The sequence below is a fragment of the Phalacrocorax aristotelis genome, chromosome 7, assembly GCF_949628215.1.
Source record: "Phalacrocorax aristotelis chromosome 7, bGulAri2.1, whole genome shotgun sequence".
Taxonomy (NCBI): Eukaryota; Metazoa; Chordata; class Aves; order Suliformes; family Phalacrocoracidae; genus Phalacrocorax; species Phalacrocorax aristotelis.
This window is the reverse complement of record NC_134282.1, coordinates 27,256,099-27,272,699: the sequence shown is the minus strand read 5'-3', so window position 1 is coordinate 27,272,699 and position 16,601 is coordinate 27,256,099. Positions and strand designations below refer to the sequence as shown.

Genomic DNA, 16,601 nt, shown 5'->3' with positions numbered 1-16,601 from the left:
AGGCTGATATTCCCAAACACACCAAGTCTACTTACTGCTCCTTTGGAGAACTTCAAAACATGATCTAAAAGAAATACACCTTCAAGAATAGTAATGACAAAGCGGACGGTCAAACCTAGGCTGCTTCAGTTTAGGGTGTAAAGCAGCCACCTACATTACTTTTTCTTTTAAAGCAAACATTCTCAATATATTTTAACTGTGCACGTGCTTTAGAACATTACACCGCCTGCACAATCTATTTGAGGATTGCTTAATTTTGAAACACACAAGAAAGCAGCAAACTGAGTTGATAAAATGTTCCACTGGGTACCATTATAAAGGCCGTATACTTAGAGACTGACTGAAATTACATATGCACATAACAATTGCATATATGTGTCTTTTTACATCCCTGTTGTTATACAACCAGAAGCTTTGAAGATGCTGAAAGCATGCTATTGTATATTCCATCTTATTTACAACAAATTTTCATTGCTTGTAGGAGGACTCTAAGCAATACTTAAGCTTCATTAACAATTAAGTTGAGCAAATTATTAATCACAATGGAATGATCAAACATTTCTCTGGAAAAAGTTCCACTAAATGTTAAGAAATCTTTGCAATCCAAATAAATAATGTGCAATTCCTCAGGCAGGCTAAAAGCTGGAAGAAAAACAAACTAAAAAATAATGAATTTTTAATAGTCTTTTGAAGGTCAGTTCTTTATGTCACGTATGCTGGGGTAGAGCTGAAGAGAACTAAAAATTAAATCACTAGGATTTTTTGTTCCTTTGTTTCCCTTTTGGCAAAACAGAGGAATTCTGTATTATAAGATCACAGGATAAGTCAGGTTGGAAGAAACCTCAGAAGTCCCTTGTTCAACCTCCTGCTCAAAGCTATTGGGTCAGACCAGGTTGCTCACGGGTTTACCCAGTTTTATTTTTGTTTTGAAAACCTCCAAGGACAGAGACTGCACAGTATCTAAAATTATGCAAAGCTCTCACACCGTTCTACTTCCCTAATGAGAACAGCTAAAAAAAAAGCGGGGGGGAGCGGGGGGGCAACCAAACAAAAAACCCCAGACAAAACACACCTGAAAATGAGACCCTCCATCTCCCCCAGCAAAAAAATGGCATTTTAACTGTGTCTTCTGCTGGTTACTAAAGGAGGAGACTTAACTTTACCATAATACTTATTTTTCTAATGGCAACATACCTGGAACATCAAATGAGTTTGAACTCAAACCTCTGGTGATTCCCATCAGACTTGTACTTAAGTGAGGAATATACTTACCTGTGAATACCATCTATACATAATTTGTGCTATGTATCTCCAAATATTAAAGAATCATGAAAATTCTCATTTCAAAAGAAAATGTTTTACTTTCATCTGAAACACACTGCCCCATCTCAGGGCAGGTTTATCCCATGAAAAGCTGGGGCAGGGGGAAATCAGCTCGTCACTGAGTTGAAAGAAGATACTCATGTTTATAATCTTTAAGTGTACTGATCATTTATAAAGCCAGGAAGAACCTCAACTTTTGATGAAAAATAGCTCTCTGAGTATTAAGCCTTGTGTTAAGCAAGGAAGAATGCTGAAGTCTTGCTGTGCAAATTCTCTGAGGACAGTAAATACCCACCAGAGATACTCCTTCCTTAAATCTTAACACATATGGAAAAATAAAGCAAAATAGGATCTTGGAGATGAGAGAAAGAAGTCAGCTATAAAGAGAAGTTCAAATATAGAAGAATTGTATAAATATTTAGACTTGATTTTCCCTAACATAATAATAGTAATAATAGACTGGATCCTGAGCTACATTTTTTCCCATCAATTCATCCTACTCTTTGTTTGAGGGCTAGAATAGCTACAGTTAAGCTCCTAATTTATCAGGTGTTATGACTTTTTTTAAAGGAAGTTTTTTTTTCAAGTGATGGAAGTTTAAAGAGTAAGATTTTAATACTAAACTTAAAATATTTTCATGCATCATCATTCTAAATAAAAGGGCAAAGAAAAAAGCTATTGCACATACGGTAGAAAATGTCCATCTGCCAGCACACACCAGAAATCCAGGTTTGCTTTTTGCTAAAAGTTATTTTCTTCCCAATTTTAAGTGGCCGAGGGAACACATTCCTCAGCTTTTTTGAATAGTTATTTTAAGTATACTCTCTGAGATCTTGGAGACTTGGTAGAAGCACCTGTTCCAGTCCTGTTAGTTAACTTTCAGTTTCTCAAGTCAGGCTCATATTTAAATAGCCATGGTATGTTCCCTTTAAAAGTTTATTCTGGTGAGCAAAAAGGTACACACACAATTTCTATGAATGGTCAGAACAAGCTAAACATAACTTTCTGTCTTCAAAGACAATATATGCACAATACTTGCAGTCCTTCCCTTGTCTACACCAGAAAATTATACTGAAGTGATAGAACCACTTCTTTATGTGGCTGTAGTTGCAACTGGAATAGCTCTACCTTACTACCTATTTTACTACAGCAAAATCAATTTATACACACTATGACAAATATTAAGAAAATACTGCATTTTAAGAAAAGATACATAACTAACCCATGCTTTAAATTGAACACAAGTCAGAACTTGACAGGTCGTGTAATGTATAAAAATAATGTATTGCAGAACTAGAAATATCAGATGCTTCCACTGAGATAATAATTACAAATAGTCATCTAAGCTGTCTGGGACAGAAAAAATGTTAAACTTAGTCTGTGAGATTTTTTATAAGATAAAAATATTTTGAGAAGTTGTAGGTTTCTCCTGTATTGCTGTACTTCTCATGCTTATAGCTGTGCTGCTTTGAAGCCAAGACACTTAATAGCCCTATCATTTAATTAAAAAAAAACCCTGTAAAAATCCTTTCCTTTATAAAATATGAATTTATAAAACATCCAAGACAGTTACTTTACCTGCAATACACACATATACTTTTGCAGTAAAAATCAAAATGTCTTCCATTGAAAAGTCATTTGTTTTCAAAAAGCCTTTATCTGTAAATGGCAAAATTAAATGACAGTTTATATTTTCACTGTGAAATGAATCTCAGTCACTTGGAAAGTTCTGGAACTGTACTTTACAATGTCATGTTTAATACAAGTTTGCATGCTTAATCTAATCGACCACTTTTTGCAGAGGCATGCAGCATATAGGTGATTATATTCCCCACTGAAGCAATCTAGAGCTAGGCTTAGGTCTGAAGAGCAACTACTAGGTATTTTGCTTTTAGAGTGTTAAATGGACAAAACTTGGGGGTAAAACCCAAACAGAAGACGGGCCACATTACGTCTTAGGGACTAATAAAAACCATAAGGAGTTTTAATCAGCTGGTAGACAGAGCTTTCTCCTAGTTACAGTAGAAATGATGGTATCATTTGCTGACTAAAATAGCACTCCATCCTCATCTTCTGAATGAATACAAAACATGATCCTAACTTTACTCAAACTCAACAACTTGAGTCTCTAAGAGTCATGACGTGTAATGTAAAATTTAAAACAAATTAGGGGAAAAAATGTGTATATATATGGGTACTATTACCAACACATTTCCACACATATTTTATATATCCCTCTCTCTCTGCGGACTCTTGACACATTTTATAGTGTTCGCTTGTGTCTGAGTGTGTCATTCAGCCATAAAAACCAAGCCTCTTCTCTGGCTGCTCTGGCAACTGAATTTGCCCTGATTTATCCCCACAACGCCAGGAGCAAACTTCTGTTAGTTTCCACCACTTCAGCCTCATATCCTTTCTCACACTGCCACCATCTTTTCTCAATCATTATACCAGCTGTTGTTTTAAGTTTTTTCATACTGACACAGCCTCCACACTTTCGTCCCATTTGCTATCCTTCTTGTTTCCAGCTACCTTTCACCCAGTTTGTTTTCAGGATTCTTATTTATCCCTTTCTCCTGGCCTGCTATACAACCCCATTTCAGCACATTCCACGGTTTCTCTTTTGACTCTGTGTCCTCCTACAAATGCAACATGGGATGAGCCGGACTACTTTTATCATGAGAACATAAGGCCAGGCAGGTAGGGAAGAGAAAAAAATACCACCATATTTTAGGTAAAACATTTGCAAGCAATTTGCCCATTTCCTAGTGCCTGGCTGTCCATATGAACGTGTAATCTTAAGTATGAGAACTGCAGTGTTTTCATATGATAAAATGAGATGCAAAGTGTCTCACTATTAAAGCCTCAATATCAATCAAGAGCTAAATATACTGTAATAGGAAATAATTTGAGTATGCAGAATTGAAACGAAGCAAAAGAAAATATCAAGCACTTTTCAAAGTCTATGCTTACCTAGATCCACAAAGCTTTTAGTCAGGTACTACAGAATATGAAAAGAGAAAAGAAAAAACCAGTCCATTTAATCCACACACAAAAGAAAAGTGGAGTCTCGACTGCCTGCAAGGAAAGTTTCTAAGGACTGATGTTGGTTATTTTCACCACTGAACTGTGTTTTTTATTTTTTGAAGACTTCTATCATTTATTCTGGAATAGTGTATTTTTGTAGTTACACTCTAGTATGAAAGGGTATGTCAGATGAAAGATACCATTAAAAAAGAAAAATAAAGGAAGTGCCAATTCCGAGTATTTTTCCACATAAGATTTTATCAGAGAAGATGAGTTACTAAGATAACTTGCATTAAGACTAACTCCAGATGATTTTGTTTCTGTTGAGCACCTCTATTATGACAAATATCGGTGAGTAGGTACCGGTACACCACCATCCTTATGCACACAACCTGCAACCTTTTCAACAATTACACTTGTGCTGAGAAAGGAAGACTGGTATAATCTTAGCATCAGTATTTAAATGCCTCTGTAGTTCAGGCATTTTTTCATTAGTATAATGTAATTCACTTGTAATGCTGTTTTTCCTTCTCAACAACGATGAGCAGGGCTTGAGGATAAAGCTCGGTGCTGCATCAATGGTTCTCACGTTAGGTGAAATCCCGACCACTATGCAGAGCATTATGCCATATTATGTTTACTTCTATATACTCTCATCTGCTGTGACTACGAATTTCTCACCACCAAAGTATTTACACTAACAAACTGTAAAGAAGGTTTCACCTAGTTCTGTATTATCTACCCTTCACAATCATCAAACACACAAAACGAAGCAGATACAAGAAATCCTAATGATGTAATCATAAAACTTCTTAAGGAAGTATCATATATTTCAGCAGCACTAAGAGTTGGCTGCCCTGTGAAACACTAGGGTTTCTCAATATTCCTCCAAGCTTAATGAAATATATTTATTACAAGTATTAGCCTTTTTACTGTAAAATTTGCCCTTGTACTCAGCGTGTGAGTATGTAACTTTCAGCTTCAGGATAATTTTCAGGGAGGAAAAGAGATTTCAAAACTGAATCTGAAATAACCTCTTTCTCGGACAGAGCCTCTTCATTCTTGTCTCATGAAAGCGTTGACAGAAGTGTCTGGTGTAACTTTGTTTTTTTTATAGCATGGTGCTGTGGCTCGTCTCTCATGATGTCCATTCATTCTTTGAGAATTCTATATATTCTTAGTTATTAACTCTTCAGGATTTTTGAAACACTAGATTCTAGATGAGAATCAGAACTCTAATACTTAGTATGTTTGTACTTCAGTGTTACTCAGAACTGAACCGCAATATAAATCAAATGAATGCTTTTAGGCATATCAGATGCAACCAGCTCCAAGAACAGTCTTCAATACCCTGTAATTCTCCTGGCATTGTTTTAGGCAGCAGAGCAAAAGCATCATGAAGCTACCCCTTAACTGCCACCTTTTAATCACAGAAACCAAGGACCTCAAGCATAGTTGATCAAATAAAGTTTTTGCCCAGTCCAGAACACTTCACAAATAGAAACCTGATATGAAGTCAGTATAGCAGGAAGATTCTTTTTCAACTCTCAGATGGAGTTTTTCATTTAACACAAATAGAATTGGGTATTTTAATACACCTACCTCTAATACAGTTTCCTATACAGAGAAAACCAAGGCATTGTAGCCTTGAAATAAATATTCAGGGATAAATAGATGACACCTGAACATTAGTAGCCTCAAGCAAGAAGAGGCTGGATTCTTCCCATCTAGCGTAGTTCCCACCACCCTAGCAAGCAGCAATGACTGATGTTATCTATGAACTCAGAAAGGTGTGTGTGTATTCACACTCCAACTCCTTGGTGCTACTTAATTCTGGGAAAAGTACAGAGAAAGATATTAGGAAAATATTTTGCATCATAACTTCCATTTATAAAGCCAGAATTTGTATACAATATTTCTAACTCTTAATCTCACAAAGGCAACAGAGATGTTTCCTGATGAGATGCAAAAGTTGAGTAAGACTGTATGGAGAGTCCTCTGTGCACGCAACTGCAATGAAGTGCCATCAGGGCTGGCACAATGCATACAGCAGCACAAAAGGGCTCCTGTATCACCAATGGTGCAAGTGATCTGAACTGTTCGTGAAGAAAAAAGAAAAAACCCCACAGATTCACTATTAACATCCCAGTGAGCAAGTTCCTTAACATTTCTTGTATCTAAAAATACACGAAGAGCTTGATGTACAGCCAGAGTGCAACTGTACTTCAAAAGACTTAGCAGCAACTTATCCCTCTCCTTCAACCCAAACTTTGCTTTAGCAATTCTCATTGCTCTGATCTTCATGAAGATCAGAGACCTGCAACATAAGCTGCCATACGAAAATCTACCAACAAAAATATTTAACTGATGCAATACTAGTATTTTGAAGTCGCTAAATTTTAAGTTCAAAAATTCAAGGACTTGCCTTCTCTAGATTGATATGGTTGGTGCCAGTATCAGCCAGGTCTCATCTCATCTCAGGCTTTTGTTCTCAGGAAAAATCCTTCTAATATTCATTCATGTAGCAATGCATCAGTAGACTAAAAGACGTATCAGATAAACCTGAAATCCTGACAGCACATAGAAGCAAGCCCCCCAAAAACCTGAAGGTTTAAACACTATGTCTTCTTACAAGAAACAGTACAAGCTTTTTCTTGAATTTGCTGGGTTTCTCTCTCCCTGAGACAAAGAAAACACTAGAAAAACCTCACATAAAGGGGGGGAAAAAAAAATGGAAACAGCAACATCAGGAATTTTTTTCATTTTAAATTCTCCAATGTAGAATTCAATTACATTCCAGGAAAAGGTAACAGTTTTAGAAGCTACCTGCTTCAAAGGCTAACTGCTAGTTACTAATGTATGTTTAAAAGTGAAGGACCAAACAGAAGATGTGGTTCTGCTTAGTTCTGGTTCTCAGGTTCCTTTTAACTACTGAACACATCATCGCTGAATTAAGGTACAGGATTTGCTGTTTGACTGAGGTAGTGGATGTCAAAAACTGAAGAGATCCTTCCCTTTCAGGCAGAAAGTGCAGAGTATGCAAACCATACAACAGATTTAAACAACTAAGGAGACTTCATGGTATTTTATTTGTTAATGAACATCCAGAAATGGAGGGGAAGAAATAAAAAATTCTCCAGTTATTTCCGCATGACTAGCTGTGAAGACACTTCTTCAGAACATTCAGCAGATGAAAAATACGTTTACCGTGATTGCTATGACTTCTGCATGCAGGTACACACATACATGTTATTTTGTAGGTGATGAGTTTTTGCACCGGTGTTAGGCCTGAGCAGGAAATTCCCAGCAGAATAATGTTAAAGACAGGCAAAAGACTTTCCTTAGAGTAAATCACATACTAGTAAGAGATTACATGTGATTATAAATTGCAAATTTTAAATCCAGACAGAATGTAAAGGAATCATGATTGCTTTTAATTGTTCACATTAAGATAAGAAAAATCTTTTGCCAAATCTACCATGTCAGCTGGAAGATCATATAGTGTATTATTCTATTTTTACAGCCAAAAAACAGGAAAATCTTATCTACAAAGTATCGTATCAAATCCTGGGTTACCATCCTTCAGATTGCTGGGTAGAGTCACCCTCCCCAAAGCACCTATATAAGCCAGGCAACTTCTGAAATCCAGGGAACATATACCTCATCTAGACTTCTGAATCAAAACTTACAGTCCTCCCAAGTGCGCATTTCTACTGAATTTTGTGTGCATATGTGTGTGTGCACGCATGACTGACCAGAATAATAATGGACAGTAGAATGTGTTTGTAGCCTCCTAACCCATGCTGGGAATAATTAAGGAACCACGTGTTTACTAATGATCTACCCAAGGTGTTCTCAGGGGTACATTAGCACAGACCCAATACCCAAAGATTCGCAGCCACCAGTCAAATCATTGATAACATTAATTTCTCAATAGAAATAAAGGGACATCAAGCTTTTACTGCATATTTTCACTAAATGTAATTAGCAGTATTAAAAGCCATCAGTGTGTATGTTCATATAAAAATGGGGGCTGTTTACATGAGTCCTGGCATTAAATTCAGTGCAACTCTTCAGACTAGAGACCTGATAGTGTTTTGTTTTAAAATGCCATTATTGGAAATGCCTTTCAGAGTAACAGACTATTGACATGAAAACAACATCCTGCTATATATAGACTGTTTTCCATGTCTTATAAAATTGATTTTCTTAAAATAACAAGCAGTTTGATTCCTGCCAGTATAGTTAGCAAGTGCACCAAACTGTACTTATCGTGAAGATGGTAACATCACAGAAATGAACATAGGCAAAAGCTACCAGTGCAGAATTAGGAGTACAGCAACTCACTTCAAGAGAAGAGAGATGGATAGTAACTGGGCTGAGGGGAAGCAAGCAGGTGAGTGACTGTGACAATACCATTTCCCCCATCTTCAAGTTCTTCTAAGATAATGCACTTGAAGATTAAGTAATTAAAGATGGTTCCCCAAGAAATGAAATATCTTAAACCTTTTCTTTATGATATTAAAAAGGAGCCTGATTATATTTAAATTTGTACATACTTCTAACAAAATGCCCGAACTCCTCCTGCTATGCCCTGGAAAGCCACAATGGTAGAAACAAGCAGCAAAGTAACACACATGAGTGAAGCGCTAGGCAGCAAAGGGACTTTGAGCCAGATTATAAGAAAAAAAGATACAGAACTCCTAGCATTATGTGTGAAGAACGAAACAGGGTGTCCTGTTTCTTTTAACTTGTCAAAATTAAAACAAAGCTGGACACAGTTAATACGTGTTTCTTATGTAGTCCATGTATTCATGGCTTTAACTACTGAAAAAATTGTGTAACCTACTGTAGACAGCTGAAAGAACTCCAGCAAAACCTTAAGAAGTCCTATGTAATTTACCACTTCCATTTGTTTTTCCAGTCCTCTTGGAAGGTAAGACTAGAATTGTTCCTTCAGACCAGTTTCAAGTAAAGGAAACCATTTCATCAAAAAATGAAAATAAACTACATTAGTTCATTACAGATGCTTTTGTTCGCACTAGAGTAAGTCTACAGAATTTTATCCTTTCTTTATCAGCAAAGCTTATCCCAGTACCTTTAATGTTGTTCTTAGAATTATTTTAAAAGCATTCCTTGGCATTGAAGTCCTCAAGTCTGCTTTTTAAAAATATGTTCCTTCTAACTGAAAAATCAGTAGGAATAATGATATATTGATACTGTATCCCTGTGAGTGACAGTCTTTTTTATGAACACATCTGACTGTAAATTGATAGTTTAATTTGATTTTTATAATTCACTGTGATAATTTGAAGAATGCCTTAACACACCAAGTGAAGCCTGGGATCTAATCTACACTGTAGAATCCCTTCAATTTCACAGCACCAGTATTAAGCAGAATAGCTGAAGCATGGTTTGTGAAAGCAGGCAATAAAAAAAACATTCCTCAGCATGGTATTTAATCTGAACACTTTTTGTACATAGAATACGTTTTTAATGGAGTGCCATCAGAATTTTAATTTACAGATCACTAACTTAGGAATGGCATGAGGATTTACATATTTTGAAGGCTGTACTAGGCCAAGTTTTATAGGTCACACTCCTAAATATGCAAATGCAGAATTCATGTGGAGAAGCTAAAAGCTGAAGATCTGTTTCCTAAAGCCATAAACTCTAAATTCCAAACAACAAAAAGAAAGCTACCTAAGTGTTTCCCATGCAGCTCTTTCAATACATCTTCTGATCATATTTAACAACAGCCCTAGGGATCAGAACCAAATCAAACTCATGTTTTGCAGAAAACAACCTCCCACCCCCACATTCAAGAGTTTGGGGTATCATTTTTGTTTTGGGGAATTTTTTGGTGGCAGTGTTTGGGTTTCCCCCGACCCGTCCCCCTTATCTGAGAGCAGAAATGAGGAATAATCTGCCCTGTAAAATTCTACGCAGAGATGTCAAGTTTTCAAAATATTTTCAACTTCTATTAAAAAAAAAAAAGTAGTGTATCATGGGTACATCATCTAAGTAGAAGCAAAGATATTCTTTATAGAGCTATTTTGCAAATTAAAAAGTGTATATTGAGGTGTATAAGCTGTAAGAAAATAAAGCGTAATTCTATGTGAAATATAGTCAAAATCACAATGTTCAAGTACGCAAGGTGACAGAAGGAAATGTAATGCAAGTTCTGTTCTTTATGGCCTAAATTACATGATTTACCCCTCCTAATTTATGCAGAATGTTAAAAGAATGTAGAAGAACTGGAGGGATTTTTATAATCTTGACCACTCAGCATGGTGGCAATCCCCATTTCCTCCACATGGTTTAAATGAGTAGTTAGTACAAACCTGGAGGAGGGTATAGAATGTGTTTAGTGCAGAATTATTTCTTTTGTAAAGCATCAAGCAAACTAGTCCCGAATCTGTTTGGCTCCTTCCAGAATAGCAGGTATAAATGATATATCCTAGATATTTGCTTGCCAGCTCCTGCAAAGAACACATCTACCATAATGTCTGTGCACAGATACTGTTAGAATATCATCATTGCAAGAATGCTAGAGCCCAATGTCTATTCAAAGGAGAGGTGTTTAAAAGTAATGCATTAATAAAACAAGAAGAGAGCTTAAGAGTCAAGAGAAACATGGAGCGCTCTGCTTCATAAAATACTTAAGGCAGGTCCAAGTTAGAAGCATGATTTTAAAAAAGAGAAATCCTTTGTTTAGGAAAGCACTGAACACACTCCCACACCTAAAACTGAAATTCTATGTTTTTATTGCATACCTCCTTTGCAGTTTATCTGCATGCCTACAGCTCCCAACCTCATAGCAGTCTTTAATATATTCTCCTATTAAATTATGTACCTTTGACATCTTCTGCAAGAAAAGAATGGTTGTCAGAAGCTAATGTTATTGCTCTGTAAGACTCCAACAAGAGAAGAAAGCTCAGCAAAGCCAGTGGAAAGGCACCAGAAGTTAGTGTACACAGATGGTGGACAGAAAACTATTGAACCAAAGATAGGATTATTTGCATGTGATATGCATGATGTAATCAAAATTTACTTCTCCACCTAAATGCTCTCCTCCTCTTAAGGACTGAAAACAAGTAACTACCCTGCCTCTGAAGAAATCAGAATGGAAGGCACTCCCATGACAAGAATGGAATCCTCTGCATGAAGATGTGTGTTCTGAAGTAAAAGTGGTCACAAAGATTAAGCTTTTGAGAAAGATAAATGTATTCCTGATCCAGAAACAGGTGTTTCTAACGTTAGCAGTAGAAAAAATGTCCTTATGTTCACCACCACTGTTTAGAGCTGAAGTGGACAGTAAACAGAGTAACACCACTGTGAACTGCAGCCTATCTGAATATTATAAGGCACCTATAGCAGCAGCCAAACAAAACCTTGTTTGGAAGATTTAAGACAGGGATGTAATACAAAAATTTAGACAAGCTGATACTTCTGTATTGTGACCACCTAGTTAAAAAAAGTTTTTTCCCCCTCCTGAAATACCCCAATCAGTACTTTTGGTACACATACCTCGAAGAATTCTCTCCTCATGGCAACGTAGAAAGTCCCAGATTCTAACAGTGCCGTCGTCAGAGCATGTAGCAAATTTATTATCCGTGGGTGAGAAACTGTTACATGAAGACACACAGCAGGGGAAAGAAGTCAGCATTTAACAGATTATCTATGCTTCTCAGACAGGGCAAAATTATACTGTAATGTGTTATACACTGAAGGATGCATTTGAACATAGGGCCTTTTAAGTGAATACAGTGCCTGCCAAATGACACTTCATCCCAAGACATGAATTTAGCATAGGATTATTATTGCATTGCAGTCCCCTGTCAAAAGAGGAAAAAATCCAGAATTTATTCTTAGCACCTTCCTACCTATAAGTGCACATGGTAGCGCACTCTCTGCAGGATGAGAAGCAACATCAATATGATTTGGTAACTGTCACCCTAGATTTTCATGTTTGGTAATACCATAAGAAAGTGACATTGTGTAGAAGCACAGAAGAACAGTTCTTAGGAAAAAACTCCTCTTCAGCCATAGGTGCTTTGCAGCAGAGAAGCAAAAATAAAGGAAAGCTGGTCACAGGAAAACGCTAGTTGGATTAACTGTTGAAAAAAAATGTATATAAAACAAGCGTACCACATACTGTAAAAGCAATTTGGAAAAAATCCCTCTTATTACACCCCATCAACACCATGAAAAGAATCCTACAGACACAGAAGAAGCTTCCAGATTGAGCAGTCAATATCTCTTGACGAAAGTCACTGGAAAAGCAAGGAGTTATTTAGCCATGTGATTAGGGCCAGAACATCTCCAGCAACTGACACTCACTTCCCTTCTGGTGCAGTGAAAGATCATGAGGGAGCCCTCGTGAAATCCTAGATCTTTATGATCAGGAAAGGGCTTAAAATAGTGCAGAAATTCAGTGTGTGGCCATGACAGTCAGACAGTAATTGAATCCAATGTAAGCACTTCTTATAACCAAACTCTAGCACAAAATGCTGCACTCTATCAAAGAAAAATGGTGACTTTAGTGGAAAGTGGTTTTGTGGCAGTGAACCTTTATCGCCAAGGGCCAGCACCTGAACCCGAAGAAACACTGCTTTAGCTTCATTTTGGATCTGCAGCTTCTCTTCAGGCTTACTTTAAAAACATTTATGTGTCTTACTAAAGATTACGTGCAGGTTTGCTTTAGAAACATCCTTCATTTACATCTTACTGATAGTATCACTTTAAATTCCATTTTTTATATAGACATTTGCACAACTGAGGCATCAACACTGAACCAAGAGAATATCCTACAGTCTTCTTTTCAATGGCTTGCTTACAGTTTCAAGCTTGAAGAACCCATTCAGTATTAACATTAGACTTCTGTATGTGGCAGTCTGCGTGGGTATTTAGTATTACTGGAAGTCTTGGCTTCACCAAGCCAAGCAGTTCTTCACTTTATTTAGTGTTTTATTATTTTGTGAGAACTATGCAGGTATTTTATTTCTGAAGGCTTTATATTTTATTCAGTTAGATTATTGAAGACTGAATTCTTTATTTGGAATGAAATTGTTGTCTTACACAGTGAGTATAAAAAGGAATAACTGATACACATTGTCACCATATAAAAATGAAAAGAATACCAGTGCAAAATGCGGCAGACAAATACATCTCTAACATATTGCAGAGGCGGATACTGGGACATTACTAATTCAGAAAGGTGCCAGCAAAACGGTGAGAATGTGGAAACAAAAGAAAATATTGTGTTTATGTGGTGCAGGAAGTTTCCCAGAATCTGACAGAACCCATGCATTTCTGCACCCAGAATACACTTAGAGAACAGTCTAATCATGGCAATAGGTACTACAGAAAATGGTATATTGTGTATAAACCTGGCCTCTCTAATCGCCTCCTTATGTGCCTGGAACATCTTGACGTTGTTCATGTTGGACTGCCAGTATTTCACATATCCCCCGTGGTCTGCTGTCAGCATCCACATATCATTGTGTGACCAAGTCATAGCCCTCACAGGGCTGTCGTGAGCCTGTAAATTCAGAAACAAAACTTCTAGCAAACATGTTCAAATACTGTCGGACCCACACTAACACAAAAGTTATTTAAGTTCCTACTTAACAGCTGCAACAGAAACATGAAAACAATGATGATCTAGTTAGACTCACGATGTTATTGTGAAAAAAATTCCCTTACTTTGTATGCAATGGTCTTCTAAACAATAAACAAAGAGTATTTGCATTGTTTCCAAGATATTTATTACTACAAATACTCATAGTAGGCTCTTGAGAACAGTTAGTATAGCATATGGAGATGGGATGAGAAGCATTAAATAAATTGGCTGTAGCCATGGTCTGACACAGAGTTGGAGCACAATAAAAAAGAGCTGTCCTCTAAGGCCCCTTTTACTGCACTTAGACCACAGACCCATAATGAGCAGGGTGAAGATGCGTTCCTAAAACATGCTTTGAAGCCTCAAGAAAATACACAGAAATCTTGACAGATGAATTTACCTGCAATATCGTTTCAAAATTGAAAGTTAGTCCATTCCATAAAGTGAACTCTCCACTAGATGCACCAGTGACCAATCGTCTCCCCTCGGGAGTCCACTGAAAAAGAGAAGTTTAACTAAACTGTGCAAATATAACATTGAAATATTTCTTCACAATCCTCCAAATAATTCATAAGCTTCTTCCAGGGAACACGCAGAACTGGAATTTACAAAATCACTTTCTACAAGATATAAGATAGACAAAAATGCAGAACCATGCTAGAGGGCTTTTGACTTTTGTAACAGCAGGACAAGCCCACTGTAACAGCAATGAAAAAAACTAGTCATAGAGAAGAAACAGCTTATTGGCACCAATACATTCATTTCTATCACAATATCCATACTAAACAATACTGCTGACATAATGGAAAAGTTCTTAAAAGATGGTACCAGAGTCAAACAGCACAGAGACCAAATTGACTTTTTTTTCTGTGAGTCAAGATATATTAGCCCCTACAAATTAAAAAAAAAAATAATCAACTGTGGAAAGTGCACCTCAAACTCTGAGAGTAAGAATTAATTTGTACTCAGACCTTACCATTTCATTTTCTAAAACCCTCCACAGAAAAAACTAGACTCAGAAGTAGTCCATATATTCCACATGCTAATATTGTTTGGAAATGCTGTTATCTTGTTTGTTTCTTCAGTTAAGGATATCACTAATTTAAATTAAGAAAATACAACTAAATAAATTCAACGCTATACTCACCCTGACAACAAACACTGGGCATTTTACTTTATTAGTAGATGTCCGAACAAATTTTGTTGTCACAGCATTCATAGGGTTGTTCAGCATTCCTATAGGAGGGACCAACTATGAGAGAAGAAACAAAAGATTTAGTAATGAAATTTCTAACCACAAACTTCAAGAAAAGCATACATTCTGAATACCTAGTTTCTGGAAAAGCAAGTTTTTCATTTGCAGGGATATCATCACAAGTAAGTTGATAGACATGTTCAAAGTCTGCATGATTTGCCATCTCAATCATCCAGAACCAGCATCCTCAAGAGGATCTTTTGTAAGCTCAGTGCATTATGAGGGTTTTTATGTCCAAAAATTAAAAGCCTATCCAATTTCAGGTTCTCTTCGTGGACATGGATTCCAACAGAACAAGATACTGTAGAGTGAAGATACCCTCCAGATCTTTAAAGCCTCTTGTGGACAAAAAGATAACCTCAGCTGACATAATCCAATTTTCTGGACAAATTTTATCCACAGAATTTCATCAGGGAATAGAAAAATTTTACTCACATCATTATAATATCCTGCATCAGGCTGGATTGCTCGCATATCTCGCTGGTCTCTCTGCCATACTCTATTCTGGAAGAAGGAAACAACTCCTAGTTCATATCACCGCTATACTTCATTGGTAAACAACAGAAAATCAGGAACACATTGACAGTCCATTTGGTAAATTCCAAAGCACTCCAAAGATTTTAGCATGAACTCAGTTAAAAGACCTTGGTGTCAGGAAACTTGTAGAATTTGTACAACATAAGCAAAATATTTAAAAAAATGTTTAAAGTCTTAATTCCGTCAGACTAAAGCAGCTCATTTAAAATTGCAGCTTAACAACGTGAAAGGAGCAGTCCTATGTAATAGTAACAAAGACGACTGGTACTTCGCTGCCCAGGCTAATAGGTACTCTACAAGAAGCACATTCAATCATTTCAAAAGCTTTACTTTCAGGATAAGCATTTACACCATTAGTTGCTGTGTTGATGAACTCTTAAAGAAATCCCACACAGTGACACAAGCTAGAAAGGAAGCTTCTGTGGCTGAAGCCTAAAGATAGTAATGCATTCAAATGGATACAAGACCAAGGGATAAAAAATGCTTTCAATTAAATTTTGTGAGCTGTCAAACACAACCTTTTCAAATCATTTTACATGAATTAAGAATGAAATTATTTCAGCGTTTGGGTCTGTATATGTATCAGAAACACAAGCTTAAATTCTAGGTAAAACATTTCCACCATATGCTTTACAGTTTGCTCGAATTTCTTAAGCCAAGAACAAATTACATATAAACCATTTTTCTCATTTTTTTAATAGAACCACATCAAATGAAATCACTAGTACTGAAGCCTGGACTGAAATGGAATTCTGGTACATCCTAATTTTGTGAAAGCATCCAAAACATACAGATCTGGTTTTTGTTGTTGTTTTCGTTTTAGAAACCAGAAAT

At 36.6% G+C, this 16,601-nt stretch overlaps 1 protein-coding gene across 10 annotated transcripts in view; it reads right to left on the bottom strand.

Moving 5' to 3' along the window:
- The window catches only part of WDR33 (WD repeat domain 33), a 71,984-nt gene that overhangs the window by 36,289 nt on the left and 19,094 nt on the right, over positions 1-16,601 (bottom strand). For 6 of the 10 annotated variants that reach the window (XM_075099387.1, XM_075099393.1, XM_075099386.1 and 3 more), the window contains exons 3-7: positions 15,666-15,734; positions 15,123-15,227; positions 14,376-14,471; positions 13,743-13,894; positions 11,881-11,978 (exon numbers count right to left, since the gene is read on the bottom strand). In XM_075099387.1, coding sequence (XP_074955488.1) covers positions 11,881-11,978; positions 13,743-13,894; positions 14,376-14,471; positions 15,123-15,227; positions 15,666-15,734 — 520 coding nt within the window. The other 4 variants (XM_075099390.1, XM_075099389.1, XM_075099392.1 and 1 more) reach the window with 3 other exon arrangements.